The 14,748-nt window shown below is 36.5% G+C and overlaps 2 protein-coding genes and 1 non-coding gene across 3 annotated transcripts in view; 1 reads left to right on the forward strand and 2 right to left on the reverse strand.

Moving 5' to 3' along the window:
- Positions 1–4,566, forward strand: part of LOC120625621 (vanin-like protein 1) — a 15,326-nt gene extending 10,760 nt beyond the window's left edge. The window contains exons 6-9 of the mRNA XM_039892707.1: positions 1,024–1,158; positions 2,155–2,319; positions 2,656–2,791; positions 3,608–4,566. Coding sequence (XP_039748641.1) covers positions 1,024–1,158; positions 2,155–2,319; positions 2,656–2,791; positions 3,608–3,998 — 827 coding nt within the window. The 3' untranslated portion in view covers positions 3,999–4,566. The remainder of the gene's footprint in view (positions 1–1,023; positions 1,159–2,154; positions 2,320–2,655; positions 2,792–3,607) is intronic.
- A 1,948-nt stretch (positions 4,567–6,514) lies between these two features.
- Positions 6,515–11,784, reverse strand: LOC120635715 (chymotrypsin-1-like). The gene is made up of 6 exons (XM_039906878.1): positions 11,754–11,784; positions 10,972–11,164; positions 9,342–9,588; positions 8,706–8,852; positions 7,346–7,444; positions 6,515–6,607 (listed from the first exon to the last, which is right to left on the reverse strand). Exons 1-6 carry the CDS (start codon positions 11,782–11,784, stop codon positions 6,515–6,517), a joined length of 810 nt encoding a protein of 269 aa, XP_039762812.1.
- Positions 11,707–11,790, reverse strand: Trnal-cag. Its single transcript has one exon. It is a non-coding gene; the product is annotated as a tRNA-Leu (tRNA).
- Positions 11,791–14,748: the final 2,958 nt, after the last annotated feature.

Genomic DNA, 14,748 nt, shown 5'->3' on the forward strand with positions numbered 1-14,748 from the left:
AAGAATAAACGGTTCCCACTGGTTGATTTTTTATTATTCGTTACAAAAGCGGACGTAGTCGGGGACAATAACTAGTAATCTTTTATTTATTAAACTGAGCAGTGAAACGAATAACAAAAAATTATCGTTAAGATTATTAGGTATATTTTTGGACGTCGAGGCGTGTACTTGATCTGTCTTCTTTTTTGTCTTCTTCTCATTGGGCTGATTTTAACTACGAGTCATGAGGCCCTGGGTTCTATTCTCAGGGATAAGGATTTTAGGCATAGGATTTTTCTGTTAAAAATTCTCAGTACCAGTCCGGAGCTAGGTACATGGCGTTGTCTAAACGCGTGCCCCGGCAAGCACGTTAAACCGTTGGTGCTAAAATGTAACAATATAATCGTAAAAGTCCACCAATACGCATTTTAGCAGCGTGTTTTAAGCATACCTATGCTTCATAACCCTTTCTTCTCGACAGAGGAGGCCTGTGACAGTCAACAAGACAGTAGTGAATGCAATATATAGCAGTGGCGTGCATAGAGGGTATGCACAGGGTATGCAGATGATATAAAATGAATGATGTAAATCCCCAGTACGAGTTAAAAATACTTAAGGGTAGCCTTTTTATAACTTACAATGCCTATCCTTAAGTTTATTATAACTCGTACTGGAGATTTTCTTCATTTTATATCATCTACGTACCGTGTGCATACCCTCTGTGCACGCCACTGGTATATATGTGAGACAATTCCTCATAATGGTTGCCTGGGAGAAATCACTATAAGTGATAAGGCCGCCTTTGTTACACAAATTTAATTGTACCTTTGTTGTTTTTGTCTCTTTTATTTATTTTTTTCTTGAGTGCAATAAAGTATTTTTGATTGATTGATTGATAGCAGTAGAAGCAGAGTTCAGCTGCCCGTTCTTCGTTAAAATCCCTTATTCGCCTCGTACGATACCCAATTTCATGAGTGGTGTTCTGCCGTCACCACATGATGACGTAAATAGGCTGATGACGATCAGGTTTATTTTGATTTCCAGCCCAGCAGTTTCAGGCTTCCTGGGCTTTTGTGAAAAAAGTCAATGTGATTTCTGCCAGCGGATACATTAGCGGCACGGATGGCCTGAAGAGGACTTCGCCTCTTATTGTTGCCAAACTCAGGAAAAGTGGTGGTGGTGAGTTTTTTGCTTAGCTGTAGTTTTTATTTTGTTTTTTTGATGTGACTTCTCCTATGGTTATTTAATGTTGATAATTGTTAAAATGATTAACGACAAATTGATACGTGATACTTATAAAAATTATTTAACACCTATGTAAATATGTTGCATGGTAATATTCAAGCAAAATAAAAATTGATTGATTGGTTGTTTAAATTATTACTTCACGAAGTGGAGAAGAGTTTTCATCAGTACTACTAGATTCATCATTACAACTTAGTTTCAGAGCTTCTAGAAGAGCTTCTTCTTCTTCTTCTTCTTTTTGTCTTGCTCTTTCTGCTCGAACCAATCCGAGGAAACTTTTTTTGAAACGTGGATCAAGAAACGTAGCGACTAGATATTTATTATTTTCATCAAAGTTAAATCGCTTTTCAAGCTCAGCTTGCAGTGAAGATCTCATTGTCACTAAATTTGGTCTCTGCCTTTCCCAGATATTTTAATAATGTAAATGTATGTAATACTTAGTGCCGAATGTTCGGCGGCCGAATATTTGGCGCTTCGGCCGATAGCGTTGTAGAACATTCGGTATTCGGTATTCGGCTAAATCACTATTCGTGGCAACTCTACTTGTGAGCTTCGAATTTTTTTTCTTCCAGAAAGTTCCACGCATGCGTGTGAGACTTTATTAAAAGTACAATCTAAACTTAAGACTAATTAGTAGCACTTGTTTGATCCAAGCTTATACATTAGTTTATTTCAAAGAATTAGGTCCAAAAACTTATCTTAGGTGTTCATAATTGGGAGAAACATTGTGCTTGTTATCTTAATATTGCCCTAGCACTACACTTTCACTACACTACACTAGCTTAGTCCTTTTGTGTATTCTCACGTCCGTATAGTCATGACAATGAAGGTAGGCCCTCTGCTTGGTCCGTCAATTATTACAATAAAAAAAAAACGTATAAACTCAAAGAAAAACTTTTACTCATGTCCATTTACATGTTATTTTTGCAGCCCAATCAAGTTTTATTGCCGGTCCACCCAGCTCCTTCCCGAGTGAAGACCTGAATCAGTACGTCATCAAGCCTGTGAACCTGGAAGCCAGCTTGCAAGGATACAGTGACTCTGTCTGCCACGGAAGATTCTGCTGCCAGTTCTTCGTGAAGACCAGTGTTATTGGTAAATATATGACTTGTTGCTATTTGACGCAGCAAAATAAGGTATTTAGGCCTTCAGGAGTGATTTTGGACTTTTTTTCTTTTCTATGTGTCCAATATGCGGTGATAGCATAGAGGGTAAGACTTTGGTTTCTCTTTCAGTGGTGCCATGGTCCCTACCTACATATAATTAGGTTCAATGGTGAAGGGAAACATCGTGAGAAAACTTGCGTTTTTCGATATAATAAAACCTAAATGTCTGATGCAGTCAAAGTTAGGAGCATCACTTATATATACTATATAATATTAGTTAATATTTTTATCTTACATAAAAATAAATAATATAAATGTCCCGCAGGAACAAACCCACAGGACGTCAGCTATGGCCTGGTCGCATTCGATGGCATCCATCAATCGGGTAGTAACAATATTGGTGTCCAAACTTGCTCCCTCGTGGCGTGTGCTGGCCTGTACAAGCGTTCGTGCTTTGTTGGGTAAGTTTTACAGACCTTTATTTGCCAGATATCTAAGGTAACTCCAGCCAGACCCATTTATGAATATCACGCAAATTTAATCTTGTAGTCCATAATTGATTTTGTTATTCTATAATACTGCTTAGCCGCTTATAAGTATGGTGGTACTTTCCTGAACGGGCTCTGTTACAATAAGCTCAACTACTACTAAACTGACAGTGTTTGAAGACCTAAAATGTATTGTTGTCAGCGATCGCTAACTGACTGAATTCCCCATGTTTTATAATCAACTAGCGTACCCAGCCCGCTTCGCCGGACTAGATTTTGCTTTATTTTATTTAAACAATAAACTTACATCATTAAATTTTTAATTAAATTCTCATAATATATTAAATCATTTATTTCTCTCCGTATTCATTCTCTTCTATTCCCTTCTCGAGCGGGGATTATCTACACCCATGTACACCCAACAATAGAATATCATCATAGTAAATAAAAGCTGTATTTGACAGTTCGACAGTTCAAAAATATGAGTGCTCCGATCGTCACCAAACTTTACATGATTACTCGCCAGGTGAATCTGGAGATTCCCTGAAAGTTTCATTGAAATCGGTCCAGCCGTTTCGGAGCCTATACGGAACATACCCACACACTTTCTCTTTTATATATATAGATAGATTATTGGTGTAACCATAAGTTTAATGTCCTTAAAAAATGCATTGCGACTTATTGGCGGTAATAGTTTCATCTTTCGAAAAAAAACATTCCATCTTCGAACGTCTTCAGTAAATTGAAATAAATAAATATAACTTAATAAATATTATCTTTTGTCTACAGATCTGAAAAGAATACCACAAACATCAACTTCGACAAGATATCCATCGTTGCAAACTTCTCTAAAGCAAACTCCGCTCAATTTCCTACCATTTCAACCACTACCCAAACAGTTTGCAACGAGGAGAACTTTAAGTTTACCATCAAGAGTACAGATTATAATTACGTCACCACTGAAATACATAACACAGATAATATTCTGATATTTGGAATTATTGGCAGGGATTATTCTAAAGATTTCGAAAGTACCAACTACAACAGTACGGAAGACAACATTTTAGATTTTTCTGAATACATTTCTAGTGAAAATGTGCAGGAGTTCTTTGATTATGTCTGGATAAAATTGCGGGTGGTTATTTTAATTGTGTCTGTTTATATATTGGAAATGATGTAAGTTAAGAAACGGAAAAGCCTTATGATTTTTATGGAAATATGATAAAAGGCGTATTTACTTTGCATTTTAAAGATATTGATGCTGTGTTGAATGTGTCTGGGTCATAAGTAGTGCCATCGCTTTTTCAATTATAATTTTTAAAAGAACTGCATCTATTTAGTTAATTTACTATCAATTTCGACTTCGTTATAATATTCAAGTACTAGTTGATGTAAAAGCAATGTGTTGATTAATTACCTCAATCATTTCAAAGTTTATCCGAATTCACATTCAAGCATTCTTTCTTGTCATATTTAAGTGTTTTAAATTTTTATTTGTTTAAAATTGCATGCCAACATCAATGTTATCCCTACGGTTTTGCATAAAACACTTATTAATGAAATGTTTTATACTCTGTGCATGAAAAGGTAGATTGTTATGTAGTAAAAATGCTAATTTAACAGTAATAACGGTTTTTATGTTTTCATTTAAAACTGTTTATCCCACGAAATGGTTGGTGAAATAAATTATATTTAATTAAACTTTAAAACGTCCTGAAGCGGTGATAGCGAGTTGGGCAGGAGCTCGACTTCCCTTTCGGGGGCTGAGTTCGGATCCCAGCACGCACCTCTGACTTTCCAAGTTATGTGCGTTGTAAGTAATTGAAATATTACTGGCTGGAACGGTGTAGGAAAACATCGTTAGGAAACCTTGCCTGAGAGTTTACGCCTACATAACGTGCTCAAAGGTGTATGGAGTCCACCAATACGCACTGGGCCAGCGTGATGGCCTACGGCCTTAACCCCTCCTCGTCGTGGGAGGAGACCCGTGTTCTGTAGTGTACCGGTAATGGGTTGATGGGTTGATGATGGGTTGATGATTTTGATGATGATAATAACCTATCCAATTAAATGGTTTGGATATAAAAATGTTATGGGATTATGATTTTGTTTACGATCCAAAAAAATTTTATCTCTATTTTCTAATATTAGGAATTATTATTTTTCTATTATATCTTCCTTCGATAGATTGCTAAAAAACTTAGTGTCGGTGAAGAAAATAATGATAATTTAAGTGTAGTTTATGATATTTATTCTATAATAAGTGTATATTCCAAACATTTTGATATTAAATCTTGCCAATGTTCCAGTAATAAAGTTAAGGCGAAAATTAAATTTTTCTTATTAACTGTTACTTATTAAACATGTTGGATACATATAGTGTGAACATACGACTGAACTCTGTGATATTAGTAATATGTGTGGGTGAGTGATAATAAATCTTTTTTATATGCTACTCCTTGTGTATTATTTTAATATAATGTTCTACCATGCATAAATAAACTTGTAAAACTACGGAACGTAAAATTACTTACTAATTAATTTTAAAGAATTTAAATAGTTTCTTACCCTCTATTTTAAATTTACACACTGCAATCGGAAACATATAATATATATATATATATATATATGTGTATATACGTAAATACATATATATATATATATATGTGTATATACGTAAATACATATATATATATATGTATATACTACGACAATACACAAATCGCCATCTAGCCTCAAAGTAAGCTTAGCTTGTGTTATGGGAACTAAGATGACTGATGAATATTTTTATGAGAAATATACATAAATACTTAGAATATACATATAAACACCCAGAAATTGAAGAATATATTCACGCTCATCACACAAGCATTTTCCAGTAAACAGGATCGCTGCAAACTGCGCCAATCGGCCGTCAAATGGATGTTAGCGTGTCTCTCAACATTCCTAATACATACCGCCTAGTTTTCAAAATGGTTTCCGAATCATACTTACTCAATTAAAGGAAATAAAACTTTAAGTTCTCAGCATTATGATACTTTACTTGTATCGCTATACGTTTTATTTACACTGTAAATGATTTATCCTTTATTTCTTAATAGCTACTTTACAAACTTAGCAAAAACTTCATCGTTATAGAATCATTTAGGTTCAAGGTATTTTATTAATACTTATTACCTTCTATTTTTCTCACTACCACAATTATTTATTATACAATTATTATTCAGAAAATGTTTAAAGTTATCGTGACTTGCTCTCGGTTTGTTTAGTTCGGTGTTCACCCGACTGGTTCTGTCCTTCCGATATACTGGAATGGTTTCCAGTTTCTCGGAAGTTACCAGAAAATATCAAAGTAAGCTACCCTCATACTTCAAAAGTGATAAGAAAGAGTGTTGCTCGTAGCGTCAAAGTGAATTATTGACTCCACTAATGATTTGGTACGGGCCTTATTATTTGTGCAGTAAAGTGTGGTGGTTCAAACTTCGGACTACCTTTCTGGGGGACCAAAAGACCCCAGCACACTACCTTTTCGAAGTTGCGCATTGTGAATTAAGACAATTGAATTCTATTGCTTGAACGGTGAAGGAAAAAATCGTGAGGATATAATTTTCTTGATTAAAGTTTCAATTAAAAATGGGATTTTATAAATGAAATTCTTAAAGGTTTGTCTTAACCCACCTTGCCTTAGTGCTAGATTTAGTCAATGCTGTTTTGTCGTTTTTGGTGTATTAAATGATCCTCGTTGTTGTCATGGAGAGTTTTCTCTATCCAGTCCATATACGACTCCACCTGAAAGGAAAGTAATTAAAAGTAGTAGTAGCTTCTAGTGCCAAAGCTCGTCCGGGGAAGTACTACTACCATTCTTATTTCTGCCGCTAAGCAGCATTGTTGCAATGCTGCTTTCCGGTCTGAAGGGGGTGGTTGCATTACATGCTCTGTGTTGCTCTGTTGTCAGTCGCCTTTATCCGTCAATGATTCCAATAAAAGGCAAAGAAAATCTTGGCGGTAGGACGAGCTCTGTCACGAATAGCTCTACTTCTTCTAGAAATCTTTTCGTTCAAATCTCTGAGTACCTGAAAACTAAAGTCTTCGAACATTGCGTGTTGCCAGTGATGACTTACGGAACTGAAACGTGGTCGCTTACTATGGGTCCATAGGAAGGCCCAGTCACTCAGCGGGCGATGCAGAGAGCTATGTTAGGAGTATAGGAGTATAGGAGATCCGTAGAACTCCTCAGCTCAGTGAGTCGCTGAGCTGAAGTGGCAATGGGTAGGGCACCTAGCTCGGAGAACCGATGGTCGTTGGGGTCTTAAGGTGCTGGAATGGCGAGGTGAACAAGGTGAACAGATGACATCAGGTGAGTCGCTTGGAGCCGCTGGAGTCAAGCGGTCCAGGACGGTGAATTGTGGAACTCGCTACAAAAGACCTATGTCCAGCAGTGGACGTCAATTGGTTGAATTGACGATAATGACTGCTAGAATGAGAGTTGAGAAATTGAATTTATACCATGGGTAAGTAAATACTCACTTTTGTATAAACGTCAGGTTTGCCCTTAGCACAGGGGATTCCCCAGGACACGATGCCAACTTGTCGACCCTCCCTCACAAGTGGGCCTCCGGAATCACCCTGGAACATGTAATAAGAAATAGTATATTATTTTGCTTTTTCTGGATATTTTAAGTCTATCTCATAGTCGGTAAGAAACTCAAAAATTGTTCTTTTTTATTATTCACATTTTAAATATTGAATATGTACAGGGGCTATGGTGATACGCTCGACCGTAACAATAGGAAGATCTTCCTCCGAGCGGGTGACCGTGCTCTGGGACCGAGGTCTAATAATTAATTTTTTGGAAGTTGTATATATAGGCATTCTTCGCGAACACTTTGTGGCGCCATCTAGTTCTGTAAGGTGGAGACAGCTACAGATAGAAGAAGGCGTTAATTGGCGGAATTCCATAATATATTTTGAAAACTAAGCTTAATTTGCAATACTCCGCGAAAAGTAGGAGAATCTGTATGGATTCATTTATCATTTCTTCAATCTTTACACTCCACACCAAACAGATTCTCGGCAATGTACTCTAGGCAGGTTTCGCTCCGATACCGGAGCATCATCAGGATACGTTGAATTTACAATTAATACTTGTAAAGAACAAATAACAAATATCTAAGAAAATCTGGTGTGGAGTTTAAAGATTGAAGATATTATAAATTACACCAAGATAGTTTTCATTTTACAATGAAAGCGGAGCCGACTTCTTCCATAGCTACTTTGATGTTAATTGACCAATGCTGTCGGTCCAAAGGAGTCGGTTACAAACATACATATAAGTGAACCTAATATAAAGCGAGTAAATGGTCTTAGCGGTATATAAACATATAAACTCTCCAGCATATTAAGTATAAGATGAGGTAGGTATACCAAATGCAAGCTTAACTCTATAAGAGATACCTTTTCTAGCAACACATGTTAGATTCTCACTATATATAATAAGTATGTATACTTACTTATATATATATATATATTTATGTATGTTACTTTATGTCTGTTTCTAGTGGGAACACTTGTTTCCAATCCCTAACCCTATCCCTACTAATATTATAAAATGTGATTGTAAGTTTGTTTGTTGCGCTTTCACTAGAAAACTACTAAACCGATCATCATGAAACTTTGCATACATATACCTCGAGGTATCAGAAGTAATTTAGGATATTACTTATTATTAAGTGTTTGACGATTTTACACCATAACTCCGTCAAATTATAACCGATTTCAATAATTATTTTTGTACTATAGAGGTTATAATATCTGTTTAAATTTGCCGATAGTTTTCAGCTAAGAATTATCGAAAGTGGTCTTAATACCCCATCTGCGCCGTACTTACATGACAAGCACCTTTGCCAGCAGAACTGATGGCACAGATCTGCGTCTCGTACACGGGGTTGGTTTCCTGGTGTGCCTCTTTGCACTCCTCGTAAGAGACTGCCTTCAGCTCCAACTGCATCAGGTCGTTGGGGGCTAAGCCTGGGTACTGAGAACAATGCGATGTATTTATTTATTTACTGGCAAACCGGCATGCGTATTGTAACTTAACAAACTGGTCCCTATCAAAGAATTATCGGTAAGGTTTCATAATTTCTTAAATAATACGGACAAATAATCATCCAGACGCTAAGACCCCAAACTTGGTGTCCCACACTAACTCAAGACTTTTGGAGCGTCAGAAGCAACGAGTTCACAAGACCAGATTTCCTAAAATGGCATACAAATAGGATCTAGGGGTATGACTACCATACTCCATAGCAGGTTTGCCTGCTACCATCTCAGAATGCATCATCACCAGGCAGTCAAGCCCTAACTTTAAGTCGAATAAAAAAAAAAGTAGCAGCGTAGGTCATCATCATCGTCAGCATATTAAACACTGGCTCCCTCTCCGATATGTGCGAGAGTTGTAGAGTATGTTTCTACCGTGCTCGAAAGCGGTTAGATGGGTTACAATGCTAGATGTTTGTTTGTTTACCGATGTGGTGCCCCATCCAGTGAGAAGCAGGTCCTCCCCCGGGGCCACCGGCTCGTCGTTCAGCTCGATCGCTTGAATGGTGGAGCTGAACTCCATCTCCCTTTTGGTGAATATGAGTGCGATGTCGTTTTTGATGAGCTCAGGATCATATTTCTTGTGCTGAACCACCTTTCGGATGGAATACGATTTTCCGCCGAACAGGAGCTGGTTGGTGCCCACTACTGCTTTGTAGTTTTTGAAGTTCATTCTGGAAATTCAAATTCAAATTCAAAATTCAAATTCAAATTCAAAAAATGATAACTACATTTGTAAACTTAAAACTAAAGCTATAAAGAAATAAGTATTACGTTTATGAAAAAATTAAAAAAAACACGACTGGCATCGACATATTTTTTGCTTATGAAAATTGCGCCGTTTATTTGCAGTATTGAATTTTTTGTAACTTTTACTCAGGATAATAAAAATATACCTTAGATATCCTAGTCTGTTCAGACATTTGGGTTTATTTTAATATACACCGTAAAATAAATGTAGTAAAACGTCCCTCGTAGCTTTAGTTTTAAGTTTACGAATATCGTTATCGCCATCTAACTAACATGTACACATTTTTCTTGTAATTTACGCATCAAAAGTGCCATCTAGAGGCCGAATGGAATAAAAATGCGTTTGACTTTGGGGGTTTAACCACCAAGCACCACGCTGGTTTGGTGATCACAGTAGATGGTAGTGGTAATACGGAGAACGCTTATATTACCTTAGTGGATGACAACTGTATTCTGATCTGCCGTCACAACACGCCACGGATTCAACCCACTACCGGCCCACTAGAGAGCACGGCAGGGTGATTACGTATCTCGCGACAGGTTTGCGACAGACGTAAATCTTGCAATCACTGCGGTCAAACGTCACTTTTCCATACAATAAATAAACAAAAGTGACCCGAGATTTACGCCTGTCGCAAACCTGTCGCGAGATACGTAATCACCCTACCGGTCTCCCAAAATAACGAGGGGGTTAAGGCCGTAGTCCACCACGCTGGCCCAGTGCGGATTAGTGGCCTCCACACACCTTTGAGAACATTATGTAGAAATCTAAGGGATGCAGGTTTCCTCAAGATGTTTTCTTTCAACGTTGAAGCAAGGGATATTCTTGATTACTTAAAACGCACATAACAGAAAAGTTGGAATGTATAAATGCGCGTGTTGGGATTCGAACTTGGCCTCCCGAATGCCAATGAACGCTTTTTTATGAATTAAATACTTACATAAATGTAAACTCATTCAATGTATTAAAAACTAAATTAGCTTCTTATATATTAAGTAATACCAATATATTTAAATACGAATACATTTAATGAGTAGATAATAGTAAAATTGAATTTAGTTTAGTCTAATGGCGAAGTGTATTAATTTATTATAGAAAACTAAGTTTCCTATGTAAGTGACTTAGGTCTTTTTATGGGAATAAATGTCTTTAAACCTAAACCTAAATTCTTGACATACAGACAATTGACAAACATCCGGCCATTGAAAAAATCTTTTTTTAACGTTTAAGTAATCCTTTAAATTATAATAGGATTTTTCTGTAAGCGTATGATGATACCAAGCTTTAATAATTGTGTTATTCATACCCATCCACGCAATGCGCAGCTGTCAGGATGACCCTGTGCGAGATGATGGAGGCGCCGCAGAAGTGCCGGGACCCCCACATGCGCAGGGAAACCTGGTACGGCGCTGAGGCGTTGGCGGCTTTGGTACCCCCTACTATTTTCTCCCAGTCCGTCCGCCCATCGTCCAAACTTGGAAGGTACCACGCAGACGTCACTGAAACAAAAAGTACCAAGTATAGTATAGTATAAGTAAATAATACAAAGAACCGAATCAAAACAAAAAAATAATGTGTTTGTATGTGTGTGTGTGTGTACACGCGTAAGATGTTAAACTTCTTTGGCGTAACAAGAAAAGATCTATTCGAAAATTTTACCTTAGGCCTTATTCTAGGTTTGTAGAGAAAACGACACTAACAATAGAAAAAAGGTATTTAATACATTGAAAGTTTTATTATAACTCATTATGTAGTTAACTCATTATTGAACCACCAAGATTCACCGAATATTCAAATAAGATTTTTGTACAATTTAATCAATTAAATCACCGAAACTCAGTAGGATTACTAACTACAAATCACGAAAATCACTTGTTTTTAAACTATCATTTTGAAATTAAAATAAAATAACATCTCTCTAAAAAAGCATGGCAGAAGATTGTCAGAAAACCTCTAATAATTATTGTAACAGGAATTCAGCGAGAAAACAAAAGTAGTCGTGCAATAAGTAGAAAAACAAATATGAATTAAAAAGATCATTTGTCAGAAGTGGGATTCGAACCCACGCCCACAGAAGTGGACTGCGACCTGAACGCAGCGCCTTAGACCGCTCGGCCATCCTGACATGTTAAGGAAATTCTAAATTACAGTATCTTATGTACCACTGCCATTTCACGTGACTCTAGTATGACGTCATGTGACGTAAGAAACCTATTTCGGGAACAGCCTTAAATAGAATAATTAATTTGTGCAGCAAAGAAGTACGTTTTGACATCACGTTTTGTTATCGATCGGGATACGTCGCAACTGAGTAATATCGTTTCTAGCCTATGCGCCATTGCTGACACAACCATGATGCTGGTCTTGTATTGGTAGGTGGGCTAAGATAACAAATTGATACTCTTATAGTTAACGATTCATCATTACTATCGTTGTCAACCCTTTACCGGTAAAGAACCGATCACAGGTCTCCTCTCAGAATGACAAAGGTTTAGGCTGTACGGTTACATTAAGGTTCATGAGATACAGCCCCGCTGACAGACCGATGGTGGAGTGGTTGCTAAGTAATTCATAGAACCCTAAAAATTATAAACCTGATTGTTAAAAGTATAATTTCGTGCATATTATTTGGGCCTAATAAAAAAAAACTCTTAATATAATATGTACTTAAAAATATGATATAATTAATTACTTTATTAATTATTTACCATAAATAGGTAATATCCCTACACATATCACACAAAGCACTGCACGTAACATCTTATTAACACTAAAACTGGCACAGCATAAAAATATGCCCTTTTATATGCGCGAAGAAATGCGCGTAAATAATGTGGTCTGTATGTTAATTTTATTGCTATGTGATTGCTCTAAATACCAGTGATTAGTGATAGCACCCCTATCGCAATGTTCTAAAGGAATGATTCTGTGGTGGTTGCAGACTGTATCCAAATACAGCAGACTATATGCCGCATCTACAGACCGCACGTAATACATGACTATACTTTTAATAAATTTCTCATATATAAATCAGTGTTGTATAAAATTAAATAATTACGTAGCGATATTTATGTCAATTACATAAAAAATCCGCTTTAACTTTATGATCCATAACGGTAAAAGATTACTTTAAAAACAGATTAGGATAGAATAGCCTAGTAGATTTTGAAGCAGCTTTCTACAATAACCGTAAAAAAAATCTGCTTAGTATTTATATCAGTGAAAACCTGGAATTAGCTTTAAGTTTATTTATTATAAAGCAGATAGTAGCATATTAAATCAATGTTATAAACTTTAATGTAACTAGAGTCTTGGTTTTCCATTTAAGATATAATGACATAGAGAAAAATGCAATGAAAAAAATAGAAACAAGATAGAATTTCTTTAACATAAGCTTGAATACCAAATAATGTTACTAGCTTCCAGTGGCGAAAAAATTGAAAGTAAATTGAGGACCAACTTGATAGATAATTGATATAGTTGGTTTACTCCGAATTCCGATATGCTGAATACATACTAGGTGACCTTTTCGAGTGTACAGGCGTGATGCTATGTTGTTATTGTGTAAACAATGCATGATTATGAAATAGCAGCAGTTCCAGTTGATTAGCTGTCATTTGAAGAGTTCTGTTGTTTGTCTCCCAAAGTGTTTATCAGATCTATTTAAAATATAAAGTTTGAATGAAAATATAACTGTTCCCGAGTTAAGCCCGAACGTTTTATTATTTTATTTTCTACTTACGACTAACATTACAGGGGTTTGCAGGTGCAAATAGAGTCTTTGATGTATATAGGTAGGTATAGGTAGGTACCTATACCTACCTATATACATCAAAGACTCTATTTTATATACCTCATACTAAATAATATTATTGTAACAAATACACCACAAAGCAACCCTATTTCAGTCAGAGTACAACAAAACAGATCCGTTCTCTCAGCTATTAAGTTAAGAGTTCGAATCGCGCGCGTACACATATACAATAAAGCATTCCAATTGATAATCTCCTCCTTTTTGAACGAAGTTGGTTGATAAAATTAAATTAATACAAATAAATTATTCGTAAGAAGTCGTATAAAAGTTTTGGCCTGTGCGGCAGTTAGGTGACCTCGTTTTGCACTCAGATTTTCTAACTTTCCGTACACGTAAAGCATAGATACCTATTTATTCCTGATTATTCTTATGATATTCTTGCTTATTTTTTTTTATTTTGAACGAACTGTTCAATACTAACAAAAAGGACGTGGTGTATTTTGTGTAATGTCCCAAAAGTTATTATTTTCATCCACCTGCGCACTGTACTGTCATGAGCTGTTCAGCTGCGGTTCAAGTCTGCAGTCTGCAATCACCACCGTCATACCTTTAAGTTCTCATGTGCTGAGGCCGTGGTAGAACTATGTGGATAAATCTTGGATCATGGCCATCCTTGGGAACCGTTACTGTTCCTTATGGAAACTTTTTTCATCTTTTTCCCGACCTAAGAGTACCTAGCCATCTTCGTTTGGTTACCTTTTGATATTCAGTGCTGGCTGAATCTACCTAGACCTATACCTAATATGTTATATGGAGGAGGTTTCTTAGATCAGTATTCAGCAAGCTAAGCTAATGTCACATAACAAAGAGACCTCTAAAACTGCGAGGGTTACAAAGTGTTAAATATAGGTTGTCACTTTAGTAACCTACATCGCAGTATAGTAGACATTCTCGCGCACTCAGGATATTACTAACTGCTTCCCAACGAGCTAGAGGTATTGTTTTATACATGATCCAGTGCGATCTGCCAACTATATCGATTTATGTCTGAGTGTTTGCACGTTTGTATTACTTTCAGAATCGTCAGTGGCGTGCATAGAGGGTATGAAGACGATATAAAATGAAGTAAATCTCCAGTACGATTTATGAAAACTAAGGGCTAGGCATAGTAATAGTTATAAAAAGCCTACCCTTCAGTTTTTATTGCTCGTACTGGAAATTTTCTTCATTTTGTGTCATCAGCATACCATCTATGCACGCCACAGAGTATCGTTATCAACATACGTACAAAAGAAGGAAGAAATTCGACGGTATCTTTAACGGACGAAA

This window comes from Pararge aegeria, chromosome 1, assembly GCF_905163445.1.
Source record: "Pararge aegeria chromosome 1, ilParAegt1.1, whole genome shotgun sequence".
In the NCBI taxonomy this organism is placed as follows: domain Eukaryota; kingdom Metazoa; phylum Arthropoda; class Insecta; order Lepidoptera; family Nymphalidae; genus Pararge; species Pararge aegeria.